The sequence below is a fragment of the Strix uralensis genome, chromosome 3 (assembly GCF_047716275.1).
Source record: "Strix uralensis isolate ZFMK-TIS-50842 chromosome 3, bStrUra1, whole genome shotgun sequence".
NCBI classification, from domain to species: domain Eukaryota; kingdom Metazoa; phylum Chordata; class Aves; order Strigiformes; family Strigidae; genus Strix; species Strix uralensis.
Window position 1 is genome coordinate 30,310,023 of NC_133974.1, and position 21,162 is coordinate 30,331,184.

A 21,162-nucleotide genomic window follows, 5' to 3' on the forward strand; every position below is an offset into this window, starting at 1 on the left:
GGCAAATATGATACCAGTTTTTTAAAAGGGAAAATGAAAGGCCAAAACAATTGAAGCAAATGAAACCCCAGCAAATCTATATTCAGAGGCAATTTCCTAAAAGTTGTAATAAAGAATGTAAGTAGCAAAACCACAGAACAATATGATATAAAGAATCAGTGTAAAATTTTGTAAAAGTAAGTTATGCTTCCTCAACTATTAAAATTCCCTGAATACATTAATAGTCCTATACAAGAGGATCATTGAATAACATAGCTAATTGAATTTCCAAAAATATTTTTACATCAGTCCGCACCAAAAGTTTTTAAAGATAATTAATAGTCATGGGAGATACAGGAAGGTCTCCTTTTGGGTTAGTAAACTGGTTAAAAGAAAGGAAACAAAAATTACAAATACTAGGTAAGTTTTCACACTGATTAGCTGTCACACGTACTGCCAACAGAATCCTGTGCTGTTAAACACATTCACAAATTATCTGCGAATGTATGAAGTACTGAGGTGAAATTCAGAACAGTCAGAACAGTGGCTCCCTGCAGAAGATTGCAGAATTATCTCTTCACTTGAGAGACAGGACCCGTGATTTCAGGGAAATGATTAATCATATAAGAATAAAGCATGTAGACCACGATTTCTCAATCTAAAGAAGAATGAGCAGCAGTGAATGTGACAGCAGTCAATAAAAAATGAATGACATGTAGAAGATATATTTTTGGTGATGTGACAAATATCTATTTAATCTTTATCTGTCTATTTATGAAAGCACATAAATATATAAAATACCTTGAGGAAGAATAAGCATTCAGGTGATACAAAGACAGATCCAGAGCATATCCTAAATAGGACATTAGAAAGAATATACTTGTCAGGATCTAAGGCTGTCATGTCAAGATCCAAGAAGAAATCAGACACTCTTCAGGATGTACAATGTATTTCAAACCAACAAACACTCTGCTAAAGCTTTTCTGAATACTGTAATCACAAACCTGAAACAGAGCAGACTTAGAAGACATATAATGTGTGTAAGGAAAGTCAAATTAAGAGGGAGTGGCATAAATAAAAGGACAAATATTTTCATCCCATTTTTGAAAAATGCAGGCACTGGAATCGATACAAACAGGAACAACTCAGTTTCCACAATGTAGCCCTGCAACCACATGAAGATGGGTAGAAGAGTCAACACTGTTCGCTTTCATTTTCTGTATCACAACAGAACCTCAAACTCAAGTGCATAGTGACTAAAGCTAAGCATATATATTCCACTGTACCTTGAGTGAAGAATAATGCCTGGCAACTAGCTCCCACTTAGTCTATTCTGAGCTACAGCTTAAACTCATGGAGCAGATGATGTTATAAATTATATCAAATAAGAAATACTCTTTGAACAATTGCCAAGTTCATTTATGATCTAATGAAAAAACTATAACCAGTCTACAGGTCTCATTGTATGCACTGACAAAAAAAATTAAGAAAACTGAAGCAGGTTTTTTTAGACTTAGAGGACTCTATGAACAGATTGGGCAATTTGACTGGCAATCAGTATGTCAAAATTCTGTCAAAATAAAATGGTTTTACAAATCACATGATTCTTAATAATTAAGTGTGACAATTTCAGATGTGCTGTGAACCAACAGGAAAAATGTGGAGTTTCAAGAACTGCCCCCTCTAAAGTTTCAAACTACCTACTCCTTCTTATATCACTGTAGCAAACAGTTGCAGCTGTGTGACTGTCTAGTATGCTTTGGAATCCTATGAAAGATTCCATGTGCTTTCCTTGCTGGCTTCTCCAGGAATCTTCTCAAGCTGAACACTGCAGCACAGGGGGGCTGGACTACTTCAGTTTGCTCACAGCTGATGACTACTGTAGCAGGATGTTAAAACATCATGTAAATAAAATATTATTATAAATTATTATGTGAAAGTTACTGTCAGAGCCCCATTCTGCACCTTTATCCAATAAGGTGAATGCCAGATAATCAAACCTGAACACTGTGCACAGATTGTACTAAATTCTCCTACTGCTTTGCAATGCTCTGGCAAGGGAAACGGATCATAAACTATATCTAACTAGACAGTTAGAGAGGGATTACTGTTGCTTTGGTCTATGGAAGCACAGCAGCTGTAACATACAGCACACTGTTTTCCGATCATTCCCAATTAAGGGCCTATTTCTGTATTCTGTGACACCTGTTCTACATTGTCTATTTCTTCACTCAATGTCATTGAATTTGGTGGATGAGTAACTGTCCTGATTTTGGCTTGAATCAAGTTAATTTTCTTCCTAGTAGCTGTTACAGTGCTGTGGTTTGGATTCAGTGTGAGAATAATGTTGATAACACACTGATGTTTTAGTTGTTAATTAGCGCTTATCCTAAGTTAAGGATTTTTCAGTTTCCCATGCTCTGCCAGCAAGCGAGTACACAAGAAGCTGGGAGGGAGCATGGCCAGGACAGCTGACCCGAACTAGTCAAAGGGATATTCCATACTGTAGAACATCATGCTCAGTATATAAACTGGGGGGAGTTGTCTGGGAGGGTCGGATCGCTGCTTGGGCATTGGTCAGTGGGTGGTGAGTAATTGCATTGTGCATCACCTGTCTTTTCTTGGGTTTTACTTCTCTCTCTTTTTGTTATATTCCTTTTCATTACAATCAAAATTATAATAATTATTATTGATATTCTTATATTTTATTGTTATTATTGTATTTTATTTTAGTTATCAAACCGTTCTTATCTCAGCCCACAAATTTTACTTTTTTTCTATTCTGTGGCTGCGTGGTGCTTAGTTGCTGGCTGGAATTAAACAGTAACTGCAACAGAAAGAATGTAGTTTTGTATGGTTTAGTAATCATTTATTAAAATGTTTAAAACATTTTTATCTACATATGATAATGCCTGAGAATATTCTGAGACTTATTGTGCAGTTTCATAGCATTATTTGATTGTGATATCACACTTTTTCATAAGAAAACTATATGTTTTCTTAAATATGAAGAGCATATTTTGTAGATATGTATTTAAAATATGTTCCACTGCAAAAAAGGTTCACCCAGTGCTAGTAGTCTGAGAGACTTTAGATGTGTAATGATTTCTGTTTCATCTTAGTTACAACACTAACGCACTATGACCCCAAGCATATCATTCAATTATCCGTTGCTCTTTCCCCATTGGTAACATGAGGATACCAATGCCCACATATATATTTGCATACTTTCCACTTAATCTTTTATCTTTACTTTATTTCAAAGTTTGTTCTCCTGGTACATAAGCTTCCTTTCCTTCTGAAACTTCCCTGACTGAATATTTGCAAAGTTTAATTATAGAGAACTGCTTATGTTTAAAAGGAATGTGAAGATATAATGACATTTCACATTCTCAATACTAAAATACTATTAAGTCTAGAAATATAAATTATTGGAGCAATTATAGAAGCAGGAATAACACTATTATTGCAATCAACTGTTGTTGTAGGTATTTGAAAACAATCTTTAATTTCCCTTTGAGTGTATCAATCTTCTCTGCAGAGGAACAAGCTGTTGTAAACAATTAATGAAACTAAAGCTAGCATGAAATTAATTATTCTGAAACATGTCTTGAGATTTCAGAAATAATACATTCTTTTTTTCAATATCTAATTTAAAATGTCTTTTTTCTGTGTGTAATTTGGTTTCTATTCCCCTGTTGTTTTTCAAGTCTTAGAAAACAGTTATCGTAAACAGCTTTAAAAACCCAATATTTGAAAAAGATGACATTATTTAACTGTTTAACTGATTTTGCCATTTACCTGTTTCTTAGATATGACAAGTCTGAAGTATGCATGTCACATTCTTTAATGAAGAAATAGGATATGGTTTAAAAATAAGTAATAAACAAAGCTGTCACAGAATTGGAGTTTTTTCGCTGTGTAGAGACATCAGGACAAGATGTCTGCCAGTCAGCTATTTATGGTTTAGTTTTCCTCTTTACTGTTGAGCTCTGCCTTCCTACACTGTCAGATGAATCCACTAAACTTTGAAAAGGACAGTTTGCAGAGTCATAAAAACAATTTCCTGCTGTGCATGAAACAGTTTGCAGTGCTTGAACTTGGATGAATTTGTCCAAGATGTTTCAGTGTGTGTATCTGTTATCTTGTTTTCTACCCATGTCTTCAGATCCTTCAGAATTCCTGCCCAGGCAAATTTTCTATCTTTGTCCTGTGGGTACACAACATCAGAGAACTGTAGATGTGTATGAGGAAGGAGTGGCAGAGATGAGCTGTTATGGACTGACCACAACCCCCATTCCCTATCCCCCTGTGCTGTTTGGGGCAAGGAGAGAGAGGAGTTGGGTGTGACATTGAGTCTGGGAAAAAACATAAGGAATATCCACTTTGTCCACAAAGCCAGTCGTCTCAACATGGAAGGTAATCATACTGGTCAGGCAGAGTTTCCCATTGGTAAATCCATGCTGGTTGTTCACAAGGACCTGCTTGTCCCTCATTTGTTTCTACAGTTGTCTCAGGAACTGAGTTGTGCCACTGGCCTAACCAGCTCATGGTTCCCCAGATCTTCCTCCCTGATCTTTTTGAAGAAGAACATGACATCACATTTGTCTTTTTCCAATCATAAGGAACCTCCTCTGATTTAGAGGTGATAGAGAGTTGCCTTGTGATAAAATTATCCAGTGGCATATGCTTGTATGCATCCCATCTGGCCCCATGATACTTTATATGTTTGGTTTACTCAAGTAGTCCATAACTTTATCTTGCTCTACTGTTGGTAGTGTTTCTCCCCACCAATGACTAGGCACAGAGATCTGAAAGATCTGAGGCTACTGATTGGTGAAGAAATCTATTATGACATTATTTCCCCAGATGTTCATTTAAATGTATCACTGCATTGAGGGTAAGGCTGTAATCTGTTCTCCTGAAGTGTCTTCCCAAGCTGTGACAGCAACCAGGGAAATTAGTAGAGGGTGACTAGGAAGGAAATTCAAACTTCTGTTGATAGCGTGCTAGAAACATGAAATAGCCTGGCCAGTGGAAACATATGTAGTTGGTGCTTATGAAGCCTTCCAGTCTAGAACTACTATGACTTTGCTTATTGCTATTTTTGGTCAAAATGGTGTATAATAGGCAGAATGCCAGTCAGGTTCAGAACAGACTCAAAACACCTCAATAAGTACATACAGAGAAACAGTAATTTCCCTTAATAAGGCCTGAAAGACCCTATGGTTTCCTAATGAGGAAGACTGAAACAATTCTCTTCCTTAAAAAAAAGTCAAAGTCTACCCGTTATAGAACCACATATACAGAATGGCATTAAAGAACAAAAGGGAAAGCAGTCAGGACAGGGAGGTAATTCCCCTCATTTTTGGAGAAGATTCAACTCTTTGAGACTGAAAGGCAGAGAGTAATTGTCGTACCTTGCCTTACATGTTGAGGGCACTCTGACTCTAAGCAATACCAAATAATAAACATACAGACAAAAAATAAATATGTGGAAAAAATGCATGGACACTTGAGAGCTGATTAGGAAATTGTAGTACAGGAAATCCTCAGAGGACACAATATTTTAACCTGAGGGCTTCACAGATCATATTAAACTTCACTGATAAAGAAAGGAAGAGGAATCTAGACTGGAAATTAATAGTGTAGCTGAGCCAATTCCAGTAATACAGAACTCCTGTGTCAACAGTTTCTGTCACTGACAGGTAGCAGTTCCTGTTAGACAGAAGCTGAAGCAGTCTAGGGTCTGAAGTCAGTGCTCTCTACAACTTCCACAATATTGGAAGGTAGGAGAGCCAACAGCAGAGCAAACTACTCCAGTGAGAGAAGGAGCTCATCTAAAACAAGACAATGTATTATTAGGCAGATACTATGGATATCACAAGGGTCATTATCAGACTTGACTCCAAGAACGATCAGAGCATTTACCAGAAAAAGCTGAGTCTCAGCTGGAGCAGAAATCTCCCTTGAAGAAAACTGCAGGATGAAGGTCAGAAACAGACCTTTTCTGTTTCAGGGATGGTGAAGATTTTACAATAAAAGCCTGACTGCCTGGGTCAAATCTAATGAGAAAGAAACTTCCTGGAGTGGCTTCCTACTGCTGGGATTGAAAAGCCCACGTAAAGAGAACTTGGATAGACAGTTCTCCATTCCCTGACAAAAAGGAAAAATATAGCCTTTATAGACTGTATGTGGCTTATAGCCAACAGACTTTGATAGAAAAGCCAAGGAAAATTAAACTTGTCTAAAGCTACAAAAAAGTAAAAATTAAGCAAGATGAGACACTAAGATCAAAATGAACACAAAAATCACAAAGGAGCAAAGAAGATGAAGTGAAATAAAAGGCTGAGGTAATCTCAAACAGAAAGCAACGAACTGCAAAAAAGCTTCATGGAAACTAGAGAGGCAACTGAGTATCGAGGATATATTTTTACCTTTCAGGGAAGTTATATGAACATATGCTTTCCAAGTACTAATAGAGGTTAAGTATCACCAGCTTGAGCACTTGCACACGTCCCACACCTATCACATCTAAATAACAAGCATGGACCATAACATTTCACCTGTTAAACCTGAATTAAGAACAGAGTAATCTATTGAACTGCAATATCCTTAAAGAAAGCAAGCCCATCTTGATATGACAATCCAAGAAATATATAGGCAAAATGTTTTAGCAGTAAATTACCTTTAAGCCATTGTGTTTTATCACTATTTTAACTTATGTAAGATAAACCTATTTTTCTGGATTTTATTTTGCCTTTAGCTAGTGAGAAGCTATTTACCATCTCAAACTTCCTTCTCACATACACATTATTATGTATAACCCTCAAACAAATTGCTTTTTTACCTACTCCTAAATACACTCCACGGATTGAACTTCTCTAAGCCTTCACTATAAATTATGTGGGGGATCCCCCAAAACATTTTATTTTAGCTTCTAGAAGACAGGTCATTTAAACATTGAAAATGTAATTTTTTTATCTTATTAGTATAGAAAATTTCTTGAAGATACATTTCTATAGTAAATAAAGTTTTATATGCAACTAATAGGATAAAATATTCCAGATGAATGGATAGTTTTCATATGAACGCTTGAATTAAAGGAAAAGTTATATAACTACAAATACAATTTGATGTGTTCTTTTAATGCCAGTATATGATATTTAGAAGTATACTTTTGGCTGAGTACTTTGCAACCCTAAAAACACCTACTCACAAGAACTTTTAAGCTGGTTTTCAACAGTATTGTCACTTCATTGGTTACTGTACAATTTATTATAAGGTGAAAGCAATCGAGAAATGCTGCATTAAAATAAAAGCATCAAAACCATGTCTTTGCTGGAAATGAATGTATTTGCCTTATGATAAGATGACCTTCACTTACCGAAGAACAGAGCAGAAATAAAAAGGTTAAAACAATTGTCACAGTGTGAAATCTAGCCTTAAGTGTGCCTTAGAAAATTAATCTGGATGTCCAGCTCTGACTATATGATTCTGCTGTGCACTGGGAAAACAAAAAAACCTGCAGATTAACTTTGTCACAGTTGTGGGATGACACTTATCCAAAGATCACTGCTCAGATAATTGAGACCTGGACTACACCAACCCAGCGTTAACAGTTTAGTTCATTCCACTATGTGTGGAAAATAAATAAAGACTTACAGATAATCTTTGTTATGTAATGATAAACAGCTTTACATTCTGTCAACACATTTGGGACATGAGACTAGAGGGTGAAATAATTCAGGTAGCAACACTGGTTGGTTTTAGATGAGGGAAAAGTCAGAGATTAATTTGGAGCTATGTGACTTGCAAGGCCACTGGCACCTTATGCCACAATTTAATTTAAAAAATTTGTACATAGTTATGGCAATAGGCCCTTGGGTGCAGAGGGGCACTCCATACTCAGACACCTGACAAGATGTAGAAGGCTGAGCCATCTGGGAACTGCTTTGCACAGAGGCCACACTACCAGGAGCTGGACTGAGCGTCCCCTGGGTGTATGGTGAAGCCTCAAATGAATTACAGGGGCTGGGTATCTGTTATTGTGACTACTCTACCTCAATTTCCTCCATAACAATTCAGTAATGATCCACTTCTCACCAATCTGCATGACCCTGCGTATACTCTTCTTCACTAGCTCTGTGCTAGCCCTATTGCATATTACTTCTCACCCCTGCATGTGCTGTTACCCTAGCTTCATACAGAGCCCCACAAATTCAAGCTCCTATAACATACCTCTCATTCATTAATGCAGTTCCACAGGTTAACTCTCTCTTGCTTGGTTCATTTTTACACACAGTGATCTGTGCCAGCACAGGATGCAAGCAGAGAGCCTTTTTCATTATGGAACCCAGTGCACTTATACTTTTCACATCTTCATAGAACTAGCAAGAGGTAACAGGTACGCCCTCTAAATTTGATCATATTTGCTACTTAACTCTGCATACTCAAGGCAAACAGGATTACAGATCATAATAACGTTAGGCCAGAATGCTGTATCTGTTCACTTCATTCACCAAAGTTCTACACACCAGCAAAACTCTGCAAAGGACCATACTCATCTCTTAGGTGTAATCCTCAAAAATCTGTAAGTAATTTTTATTTTTTGCATAGTTTATATCTCTGCAGTTATATCTTATTCAATATGCCACTCCCGAAAATATCAAACATCTTAAATAAAAATAAATAATAATTAAAAAAATACCTGTTTTATTGCATAATGATGAGGCAAACCACCAACAAATATGGATCCTGTTTCAAGCCAGTGTGAACTGGACCAGAAATTTCTAGGTATTCTTGTCTTTGCAGATATCCCCAGGACTGACATTTCTGCTTCACATGGTACCATGCCTTGCCTACATAAATTTAGAAATAGGCTCATTTTACCACCATATATAGTTTACATTACAGTCTATCTGACAAATTAATTAGGCTGTTACTAAACCAAAGAGGAAAGGAAATCAAGTAAATAGCTGTTTTTATATTAAAGACCATAAACATAAAAGAAGCTGTTTAACAAGCTGTAAGTTGGCATGTCTTTGGGGTTTGAATTTCCATTAAAATGAAGCTATATTGTAAATCTGAGCAGTGCAATTGCTAAAAAAGCCAAAGCATATAATAATGGCTGAATAAAAAAGTTAGACAATTTATAACAATAACAAGAAGGCTTTGTAATTTGGAAAAAAGACATCTATTGACCTCAAATATTTTAAATATCCTTCTTTTACATCACAAAAAAAGATAACCCAAAAAAGCAATTTAAAATAAACTGCATCTTAGACAGTGTAGATGTACTATAATCTGTAATACTTATCTTCAAAAGCATCATTACTAAAACTGAAGGCAGTAATACTAGTCCCTGAAATTAATACATTCCCTTTCCCTCCCCCTGTCCACACACCCTCTTAACAGTGTTGCTCTTAACAGCATGCATAAATTGTTAGCAATAAACTGAAGATGCAAAGTAAACAACTTGGTTTTCTTCAATTTTTCTTTTTAATGATGCAAAGCTCATTTACATTACAATAACTAACTGGCAGCAAGCACTTTGTCTTCATGAAAGAAAGCACAGTGAAGAAATACCAAAACTAAACAAGAGACTCTCACGTAGGAATTTCTTTCAGCCAGTCCTTCTCCCTGCACACAAAACAAATCAGAACTCAGTCATCTGTATGTTTAAAAATATTCAAGTGCCTTTGTAATATAGGTGCCAGAAAATAATCTATGTGAAAATAGCATATACAAAAAAAAACCCTATAAAAGCAACAGTCTGTAATTTAGCTAGAATGCTCTAAGTATGAATTCAGTTTATCTTTGATAATGCAAAATTACCTTCTGAAACTTATTAGTTACAATAAGACAACAGAAAGTTTTCTTTGATATCTTCTGTCAGATAATGATATATAAAAGATTTCTCAGATACTATTTGGTAAGTTTTCTATCATTTTTTAATTGAGAGAAGAGAGACTGAACATTAGCAACATTTGCAAACAGTTCTCTGTTTTCTGCACAATTTTTTTTTGGTGATACTTTCAGAAAAATAGGCAAACATGGTATTAGCCTTTTAACAGAAAGGACTATAAATGTTTTTATAAGCAAAACAGCCTGTTCATCTTATGGTAAATAACTTCAGATGAAGAATATAAATTTTTGTTTTGCTGCGAAAATCAGCATTAGAGAAATAAATTGGATTTTTAATTCTGTGGACTAAAAATAAACTTCTTAAGGGATCAGTTCAGGGGATATTTTGTTGTCACCTCCATTTTTGCAAAGTTTTTTGAAACTTGCTATTTAATAGCTGACATGAATGAGAAAAAGGAGAAAATTGTAGCCAAAACTGCAATCAAGGAAAGGAATGTTCTCCTACCATGTTTTGCAGATATTATGCAATGGTTGTATGTCTAAGCACATCCACAAGGTTCTGCAGCACACTATTTTCATTATTTGCTTACAAAGGAAGCTTGCTGATAATATGTGTAACCCATACATTCATTCTCAGTAGCTCTGTTTGCAACGATCAAGCAGTTTTTCCTAAGGCTTGAACCCAGTGTAACATCTTGGATATATTCATTTTACAGGAGAAAGCTGTGGTGAAAGTTCTAAGAAAAAGATATTGACTTTTAAATATAAAAAATCTCTTCTTTTTCTGATAAAAGGGCATAATATTTATGAATAAAAGCATAATAATAGGATAAAACTCTTTCTGAAATATTTTAAATCAGACTTGTTTTAATGAAATATAATTCTTACGATTGGAGTGGAAGATGGTCAGGAGGGGAACTGACAGGCATTTTTTATTTTTTTAAACTAATTAACAGATGTGCTAAATGAAGGAAAGCTCCCCAAACAACTTTTTTTATTTTTTTCAAATTACTATTAAATTTCTTCTACACATTTTGAGATGCTAATGGTGTAACTGGGTATGTGACCATGTATGTACTTCTATTACACAAGCACCCTATTTACTAATGTACTTCTTTTCACATTAGCTTTAGACATATTTGTTAGCTTGTCCTTAGTAGCACATATGATGGATATGAAGAGATATTTTTGTGCGCATATATAAACATATTTTGAAATTAATTCCCAGTACTTTATATCAGAAAACAAGTTAGTGCAATTCAATAGCATGAGCTGCCTTTGCCCTAAGCTTGTTAGAATGTCAGCCAAGCACCTTTGATTGTGCTTGATTGAATCTAGCAGGGTCTGGCCAAATTAGAATAACAACCTTAAACCATTATTGTTTAGCATTTGCTGATGATACAATCACCGACTCGTATATGCACTCTATGAAATTTCCATCAGGCTTTTAAAATACTTTTTCTACAATCAGCACATTGGGTGCTTTAAAGGTCAAGTAAGAAGACAGAGCTTTTTGCATAATTATAAATGTGGAAATGCATACAGCAACTCTCAAGCACTTTTGCTGGGTAAGCTACCAGTAATTGTGCCTCAGTCCAGCCCAGCAGTAATAGTTCATAGTTTCCTCATTTGTACTCACATAAATGTAATGATTAGATACTGGCCTATTAATTATAACCTGAAGATGAGTTCTGTCTAAACAGTATTAAATCCATTGCCCAATGCCTTGCAGGTTGGAAGGATGGAAAGGTCAGATAATAATTTGATAACTGTTGGGATAACGGTACCTAAACATGACAATGTCTGCATGAAATCCAAATCCTTTTACATAATGTCCTTACTTGATGACATTTGTTAGTGATGATTAAATGACATGTTTGGGATTATCATAAAATGGTAAAAAGGTAATAAAACAAATGGGGGAGAGGAGGAAGGAAAGGGGAATGTCCAGGTAAAGTACTAAGTGTCAGTCATGCTGTCCTGCCTTGCTGGGAATAAAGCTTATTTAATCTGGTTTTCCTGATAAGAAAGAGAAATCTCTTGTCCTAGAAACAAGATTGAAACTTTCACCCATCTCTAGCAATTGCACTTTAATGTGATCATGCTAAACAACAACAAACAATTCACTAATTACTCTTGAACTATTTGGGATGTAATGCTGGCATTCAGTCTCTTAAAAACATCGGTAGGTTTGCAAACAGCTATATCAAATATGATGTAGCTGTAGTTGTGAACTACAAGAATTAAAGAGAATTTTTATTATCATATATTCTAAAAAACAATCCCAAAGTTCCCTGATTTTATTGAAGACAACTGATTAAAGCTGAGAAATATATTTAACTTTCACTGTGTTTAATTATTATTTTACAGATTTCTTCTCTTAAAAAAATCAAAACCAACTCATGTTTCCCTCTGTTTTCACTCAGTATCTAGTAGTTTTCATTTTCTGATTTCATACTCAAACTGCTTCTTGCGGTAGAATGTGTATTTTTGTAATATTGTAACAAAACTATAGACCTATTGTCACAGACAATTAAGAGTTATGTTTTCTTAATACACATTTAAAAGGTGCGATCAGTTTTGACCCAGCACTGGTTTTGAAGCCCTTAAGGCTTTCCAAGGGTGTTTGAGACAACTTCCAGAATGGGACATCTGGACCTCTTTGCTCAGAAATGTTGTGCAGGTTTCACCCTTGGAGGTTTTCAAAACCTGACTGAATAAAGCCCTGAGCAACCTGGTCTGACCCCTTGGCTGGCCCTGCTTTGAGCAGGAGGTTGGACTAGAGACCTCTCAATGTCCCTTCTAGCCTGAATTATCCTATGATTCTACAATCCTTTGACATTTTTCTTTAGCAAAAAAACCCCCTACCTCATAGTAATAACATTTAGAGAATAAGGCAGAATCTCATACTATCCTCAGCATATTTATTTAGATAGAAGATATACCATTTACACTCACAGATATTAAATTTTCACTCTGCAGTAAGATGCATCATTTTAGACTGCTCATATCTGCTGGTGTTGACTGTGCCTTACTGAGACACCAGAAAACACACTTTCATGTTGCAGATGAACTGATGAATCAACAACATAATTTTCTCATTCCCTCTGACAGCAGATTCATACTTCCTGGACCTGGAGCTGCTTTCTTAGTCTGGTCTTAGAGAGGGATTTAACTAAATAAATAAGATCAATGAACTTAATGACAAGGCATGATGCAAATTTCTGTAAGAATACACAGGGAAAAAAATAATTTTTGTTTCATATTTTAAGAAATTAATACATATGGTACCCCCTTATTCTTTTCACAAAGGGACTTAAAAAGGTCCTCAACATGAGTTCAAGTCTTGACACATAATCATCCATATTTTTATGAAGTCATCACAGTTCCTGTTACAGTTGCCACGTAATCTAGCTATCACCTCCAATTCTGAAAATGAAACAGTTCACCGGTTACTGCCATTCAGGAATCATTCCTAATCTACTCTATGTTGCAATAAATATTTTTATAGACATGATCTGGGACCTGCTAGCCGGCCTCAGGTCCAGAGAATAGTCTTCAGATTTCAGTTTTATTTACTAATACAGATTTAGATAGAGATAAAAAACCAGTGATCTATGTCTCTGGCCACTTCTGTCTTTGCATTTTGGAGAGCTTTAAGTTTCCTGCTGCTCATATAGTAACAACCCTAAATACTATTTACAGAAATTAAACTTAGAAAACAATATGCACTTATTTCAAGTTGATGTAGATGTAAATAAAGTGTCATTTAGTGAAAACCTTGGCCCAGTTAAGAGAACTGTGTTGAAGCGTTCAGACAGTGGCAAGTTTACAGTGGGATCTAGACTTACAACACTGACATTTTATTTCAAGTGAAACTGAAAGACAGCACTGAATATCATTATACAGTGGGAATTCATATTTACATCAAGTCTGCAGACCAACATTATTTCTGGTCTCTATACCCTGTCGCTGTTCTCCTTAATATCATTTCTATGCTTGTGACTTGGGGCCAAGGCCGCCACAGAACACTGAACACACTTTTAGTATCCATAAACATCTTTTGATTTTCCTCAGAAAATAAAAAAGAACAAAATTTTAGGTATGTTGTCTGATATTAGAGTCTTACTCTACTGTTTTTATGTTCCTGTCCCTGCAATAAACCATTTCAGAAGATAAAGTAGAAAATTTTCATTCTTAGATGTAAGACTAATGAGCTCTTTTGAGATCAAAAGTAAAAGAAAGCAACAATGACAAAAACATTTTTAGTATTTATTTAGTTAAATACCCTGTACAAGATATTTATACACCATAGATTTGTCTCTTCAACGATTCTAAATTTTAACTTCTGAATGTCTCCTTTGATGGCAGAGTTCTGAAAAGGTGTAGAATGTGATTTGTACCCAGGATGTGGCATGAATAACTAAGTAAGCTTTTATCTTAAAGAATGTCTAAGACAACAGTTTATATCAAACTAATTGGTGGTATTGTCGCTATTAACTGTTATTATGATCAGTTTAGTATAATTAAATCCATTGCATTCAATTACATTGTTAGAAAAAGGCAGTTGCTTATTCTCTGTTGACTCATATGAAGTTTATGAAAAATAGTCACACTTTGTGGAATATAAAAAACATGCACAACACATTGAGCTTCAATTTCATGACTTTTTTCAATCTAGTTAAGATTTTTTTCATTGCATTGATGCAAAATAAAAATTATTTAGCTGCAAACAAATGCACTTAGTTTTAATCTCTTGTTTTATTTGAAGATTTGATCAGTGAAGGATTTATTGTATACTGAGGCAGATATGCAAGAAGAAAGTCTCCTTTCAATTTCTAGAAACTAACTGCAAGATATGAAAATATTAATGTTAAGTTTTTCTGTCCTAATTTCTAGGTTTCATCCATTTCCATCATTCTTTCTTTCTCAGGGAAATGTTAGTTCTTAGTTATTGTTGAATGAATAAAGCATTTGTTGTAGCCAGGTGTATTCTGACGGCTGGTAATGCAGAACTGAGATCTTTACTATACAATATTTGAAAGGAGTATGATCCTGTAACATCAGTAGTATAACAGCATGATTTTTTTCTGAAAGAAAGCTTGTTTCAGAAAGAAAGTTAAGTTTCTTATTTTAAGATGACAAATGTTAAACTAACATTTCAGAGAAATCCTGAATGTGAATGAAGGATTGTGAATATTTACAGTAGATATGGTGGAGCCTGGATCATCTCACTGGCATTTCTTATACATCTATAGGTGTAGTCTGACCAGCCTGAATATGGTAAAACCAACCAAGTCTCCCTGAGGCCAAAAGTCTCCTTTTGAAGGGACTCTAAAGTGTCACCCTTTTGTTGAAGTGACTTCTCCAAAAAGATGTAAAAGGACTCCCCTTTTTAAAGACAGATTGTATTTAGAGCACAAGATTACCAGATTTTTAAAAGGTAATTCTTTTAAATAAAGAAAATGTAGAAATAAGTGTGTTAGATAAAATAAAAGGCTTGAAAGCAAATTTATTCTCTAACTGGAATAAATTCCTTTCTATATACTGTTGGTCCCGAACAAAATCTTCTTCCTTCCGTGGTCTTACAAGGCTCACCTTCGTGCTTACTTCCTACAGCAGCCAGACTCTGCTTTTATTTTTTCAGGATTTTCCCAGTCTGTGCTGTTGCTGCAGACTGCAAGCTCCATTGTGTCCTTCAGGGAGACAAAGCTTATTTGCTTTCAGAAGAAGGCCAACCTCCCTGCCTCCAGATGACTCTGACTGAAAGGGAATCATGGGGGATAAAATAGAAAGACAGCTTCCTTCTTATTAAGTAGGAGTTACAGTGTACAGTATTCACACAGCACTGTCTGAATAAACAAGACAGCTATACTGCTTGTCCCTCTCTCTGCATATCTCTCTTTCTTCAGTGAGAAAAGGATGGCTTGAATCAATACCTGTCTCAGTACAATGACTGTCATAAAACTTATGCCTTCAGGCTTCTGGATGCAATGTGCAGTGCCTAACAGCATTTTTCTCCCAGTACAGAACCAACTAATTATTTTTGTTTCTCCATTGTTTAGGACATCTCTCAAAAAGCAAAGCTTGTCATGAAAGGATATCTAGCAGGTAAAAATATCTTAGAGGTGAGAGTGAATTACACCTTCTAAATGTCTGCCACTGTTTGTTCATATAGTCGGGGTCACATAGCTGAGACATAGGGTTAGCAGGGTCAGAAAGGAATCTTTACACAGCTTTTATTTTCAGTTGTTCACTGAAGTACTGTCTGGGGTTTGCCAGCTAGAATAATTTGGATATATAAATTCCTCACAAATTATGTGTGTTTAGGAAGAGGTGACAACAGTAGAATGTATCTTAGGAAAATATTTAAGGAGTAGAAGGGTTTGATTTAACTGAAGTGTGTGGCTTTCTGAATATTGATCATTTATGACATAGAAGAGGTCAACCTAGTAGTCCCTTGGTGGTCAGATGAATGGTCCCTTCTGGATTGAAACTCCCAAACCAAGGAAGTTTAGAAATTTTATCTTAGATAAAATTGGTAACCCATGGTACCTTATTCTGTAGTGCTCAAATGATATAACATGTTCATATATAGAGGGGAAAGATGTTTTATAAAATATTTTTTAAATGCTACACTGTTTTTTCCCTAAGCTTCCTTTGCAATAGTTGGTGTATTTACTCTTAATTAATAGCCATATATTGTATAAAATAGGGCTCAGCATATTTAAGTGTACAAAACAAATTACTGGACTGTGAGTATTACACATATTAGGTCTGCTTTCCAAATAACAAAATTCATTCAGAAACAGGGTACTGTTATGTTCTATTACTTTGTATAAAGAAACATTATTTCAAATGTATAATATATGTCCATCAATGTTGTTACTATTTTGTTTTAAAAATTAACAATTTGGGTTATTCTGAGAATAAAATTATGAAGAGTCTGCGAAATCAATAACGTGAAGAATGGAGTTAAGAGTTACTGTGTAAATCACATGAGATAGAACAGGATTTAAATACGCTTATACAGAGAACCAGCTAAAGACATGTCCTGAGGAAAAGCCTCCAGCAAATACAGTATCTCTGTACAGATAGTTGAGACAGTATCTCTAAAAGATATGGAATTTAGTGATATGCAGCAGTCAGTAAGAGAGAACATGTTGTTTCTTTCTGTTTTCTACTGAAGACAGAGAAAGAAAGGCAACTGTAAGTAAGGAAAAAAGGAATAGTTTGCAAATCTAGAAATAGTTTTGTTTTTCATGATAATAACACTTCAAAGAATAGATAATAGCTTTGGTAAAGTACTTCTACTACTGAAGTTTAAAAAGTTATTTTTTGAGAAAAAAAAATTTAGACTAACTGGTACTTTGAAAATACCTAAGATTAATAAAAGGTAACGGCATTGATACACTGTACGTGAAAATAATTTCTGGTATTTGTATGCAATAATCATTTTCATCTACAGAGATCTAGGCTTACTTACAAAGCAAACTGCCTAAGTATAATTTCACTGATTTCTTATCACTTTCCTTAATATTTCTTCAACAGCAGATACCATCAATGCATTCTCAGTATTCATCAATGTATTCTCAGTTTGCTTATCTGAGTTTATTGTTGTTTAACTGTTCTGATGATTTTTAGTGAGTGGCTGTATTTACATTGCTATTCCTCTCTAGCATCTACAAAGTCATTATTTCTATAGTGTTCTAAGTCATAAAAAAGGGAGGATTAGGTTCTTGAACAAAAAACAACTATAATCTGAAAGCCATTATTGATTGAACATTTATTCTTAAGAAGTAGCACCATTTATTTTGAACACTTGACCTCCAAATAGAGATACATTAAGCTACATTTAAATTATCAAGTATTTATGAGATAAAGTAATGAATAAAATCAGTCACAGGAGGGAATGTTATTAGCCCATATCCCCTTCTACTTGTCTGTGAAAGGATTAAAATCAAATTAATTCTTTCTAAATGTACTGTGCAGGTTAGTAGAATGAACTGGAAAACACATAAAGATATATTCTGAGTAGCAAGATTTCAAAACTTTTCCTCTGTTTAGTGTTTTTTGATTCATATTTGGTGCTAATCTCACAGTTCATAAATCAGGATCTCCTTTGATTCTCTTGCTTCAATCCAGCATTGTTATTTCTGGGGCACTGTCATGCTCTGCTAGTGGGCAGTAACAGTGTCACTGTGTAACAGAAATCTCCAACACCTAGAAATTAGTTTTCCACTTTTTGAGCTACTTGTGCCAATAGCCACTCTTTGTTGTTTCAAAGTCAGTATCTTTTTCCTTTCAGATGCATTCCAGAATATCCTTTTTGGGGGATATTCTTCACTTCCTGTGCAACTGTGTGATAGTCACCATAAGTATTTTAGGTTAAATTCCTTTCTCTCTGTCAAATAAAACCAAACCAAATAAAAAAAAAAATTCTTATAATTTTCCTGATATTTCATGATTTACTCATACCTATTTTCTACCTTACAGATGCAGGCCTTGACATTCGTGTCATTATTTCAAAAGTTTTCATGATTTTTGTACAGTTTAAAATAAAAATGCCACTACATCTAAACTATATTCTTAAATCAGTTTGTTTTCATTGACTTAGACTCTCTGCGATGAATACTGGACAGTAAGTAGCAGATACAGCCTAACTAGGAATGAAGACACAGTGGAGTTTAGGAAACAAGAAATGTCATTTTAGTACCAGTGTTAATAAACCATAAATAAATTAGACTAAATGTAATCAACCGGACTTTTTACAAGTAGGACCATTGATCTTGGGAAAAGTTTCAAACTATATAAAAGTTAGAAATTATGAGATAAGTCAGCACTTGTGTTGTATTTCGTACACCCCTAGTTTTGCACTAGGCACTTTAGGAGGGACTAAAAAGAAGACCAACACAGCCATGGCTAGGAAAGTATGTTAGTGAGGACCCTATCAGTGGCCAGTTTAGAGGTCCAACAACTTCCTAAATCATTTGTATTTGTAATAATTATAAATCAGGCTTAACCCTGCGTATGTCCAAATACTTCAACAAATGTCTTGCAGCTGATGCAAGTCCATTGATAACTTCCTTGGAGAGGCCCAGAAAATTAAAAGAGCATGAAGCTATCTTATATCATGAATAGGCTTCTTACTGCATTATATAAATATTGAATGCACTTCTACTCTAATTAAGCAGCAGCCATTGCTGTTAATATCTTGTGGCTTACACTGTTTTTTGAGGACATGTCACATTAAGGATATTTTCATTAAGTAGAGTATATGGCATTTACATGGTACATGAAACAATAGATGGATGACCTCTTCACTTATATGCTAAAAATGAAGGCCAATGTTCAGCACCTTTGTGATAAAATGAAAATAAGAATGTACAAAAAAAGTGAAATAAAAAACCAAAAGAGAAGCTTCTGCATTAATTTCTAACCACTTTATCTATCATCTGCTTACCTTATCTACCTGAAAGCCCAAGGGAAAATATGAGCTTTATAGCATATTCTGAAGGATAGTAAATACAACATATTTTGTACCATATGGATTATCTTAGGCCTTCATAAAAAGCTATCAAAACCAAGCAATATACAAGCTCCAGAGTGAGCATATGTTGCATTATGGCATGATTAGAAAGCTCTTTTTCTGACTAGAGGAATCAAAAAACATCTACATCTCAAAACCAAGACAATCAATCACCAAAAGTCCTATAGTTAATCAGTGCAAACCTCAAATTACAAACATTATGAGTTAAAGGAGAAGAATAATAAACTCTTTAAAAAAGCAAATTGCCACATTTTGCAGTTGATTTCTAGACTGATGGAGCATCCACACCAGTTTTCTAATCCTAGTAGTCACGGTCAATTAAAAAAAAATTTCAAAGTGGGTAAACTCATTTTAAAGAAAGAAGTTGTATTCGTGACATTTACTGCATAATCAATTTATAAATTGATACATGCTAAAGCAATTGACAGTTGTGGTCTCAGATTAAAAGTAAAATACAAAATGTTTTTTATTTAATCAAGGAAACTATTATTATCAGTACTGAAATAATTGTTGAAATGGATGATAGTGGACCAAGAAAAGGAAAATTTTCTAATATTGCTGTTGCAGTTCGACCTGTTTTTGAAATACATGTTATTTTAGCAACTTGATTTGATGACAAAGATGGAAGAAGATGAATCTTAAAGCAGTTAATGAAGTCAGTTTTATAACATTTGGAACGAGATGATTGTGGTAAAGCATCCCTTGCACTGTCAATATGGTAACTGTATCTTCACAACAAAACCAAATGTGAACTTCCCAATGCTTGAGTCTAACATTTCCTTCCCTTCATAATACTCAGTTGTATTCTAATCCCAGTGGGATATTGCCTATATCCATTTTTCAGTGTAGCTCTTTCACTTCCCTGGTAACATTGTTAAGAAAACCAAAACTATACAGTCAGAAATGTGAGTGAAACAGCTGCAATGATTTTCATTAATAGATGGGCTTAGTAAACAACTGTACTAGTTTACACATAAAACAGAACTCTCAGGCACTGCTCTGAGGCAAACCTTGGCAATGTGTTGGATTTAGAAGCACTTATTTTCTGCTCAATGAAGTTTAGAGGCAAAAAGTTATATCTTATCCAAGATTATCAAGCTATCTCAGATTTTGATGCAAATCCAGTCCTCTTACTATTTCAAATTTTATTAAATTTTTACAATTGTTGAATCCACAATATTCCATCATCATAGAATTACAGAATGGTTTGGGTTGGAAGGGACTTTAAGATCATCTAGTTCCAACCCCCCTGCCATGGGCAGGGACATCTTCCACTAGACCAGGTTGCTCAAACCCCCGTCCAACCTGGCCTTGAACACAGTTCGAACCCCTCTGCCATGGGCAGAGAGACACTCCACTAGATCAGATTGCTCAAAGCCCTGTCCAACCTGGCCTTGAACACTTCCAGGGAGGGGGCATCCACAGCCTCTCTCGGCAATCTGTTCCCCTGTCTCACCACCCTCACAGTGAAGAATTTCTTCATTATATTTAATCTAAATCTACCCTCTCAGTTTAAAAATCATGAAAAATGTACTTCAGCAATGCTGCTATTTCACTTTCAGCATGAATGTTCTGGTGAACTATGAGAACTGGATATAGTGTAGAGACTGACAGTAATATGCACGTTTATCTGCAAACATTAAAAGGTGTGACATTTCCTTTATTCACACCAGGAATGATTTCTGTTGGACAAAGGAAGCAGTAAAATGTTCCCCTGTAAGCAGAAAAGGAAGATATAATCACTATCTAATTTTCACTATATTTCA

At 35.0% G+C, this 21,162-nt stretch overlaps 1 protein-coding gene across 1 annotated transcript in view; it reads right to left on the reverse strand.

Annotated features, from left to right (window-relative positions):
- EYS (eyes shut homolog) overlaps nt 1-21,162 on the reverse strand; it is a 1,118,553-nt gene that overhangs the window by 310,593 nt on the left and 786,798 nt on the right. Inside the window, exon 35 of the mRNA XM_074861787.1 lies at nt 8,690-8,840. Within this exon, the coding sequence (XP_074717888.1) occupies nt 8,690-8,840 (151 nt within the window). The remainder of the gene's footprint in view (nt 1-8,689; nt 8,841-21,162) is intronic.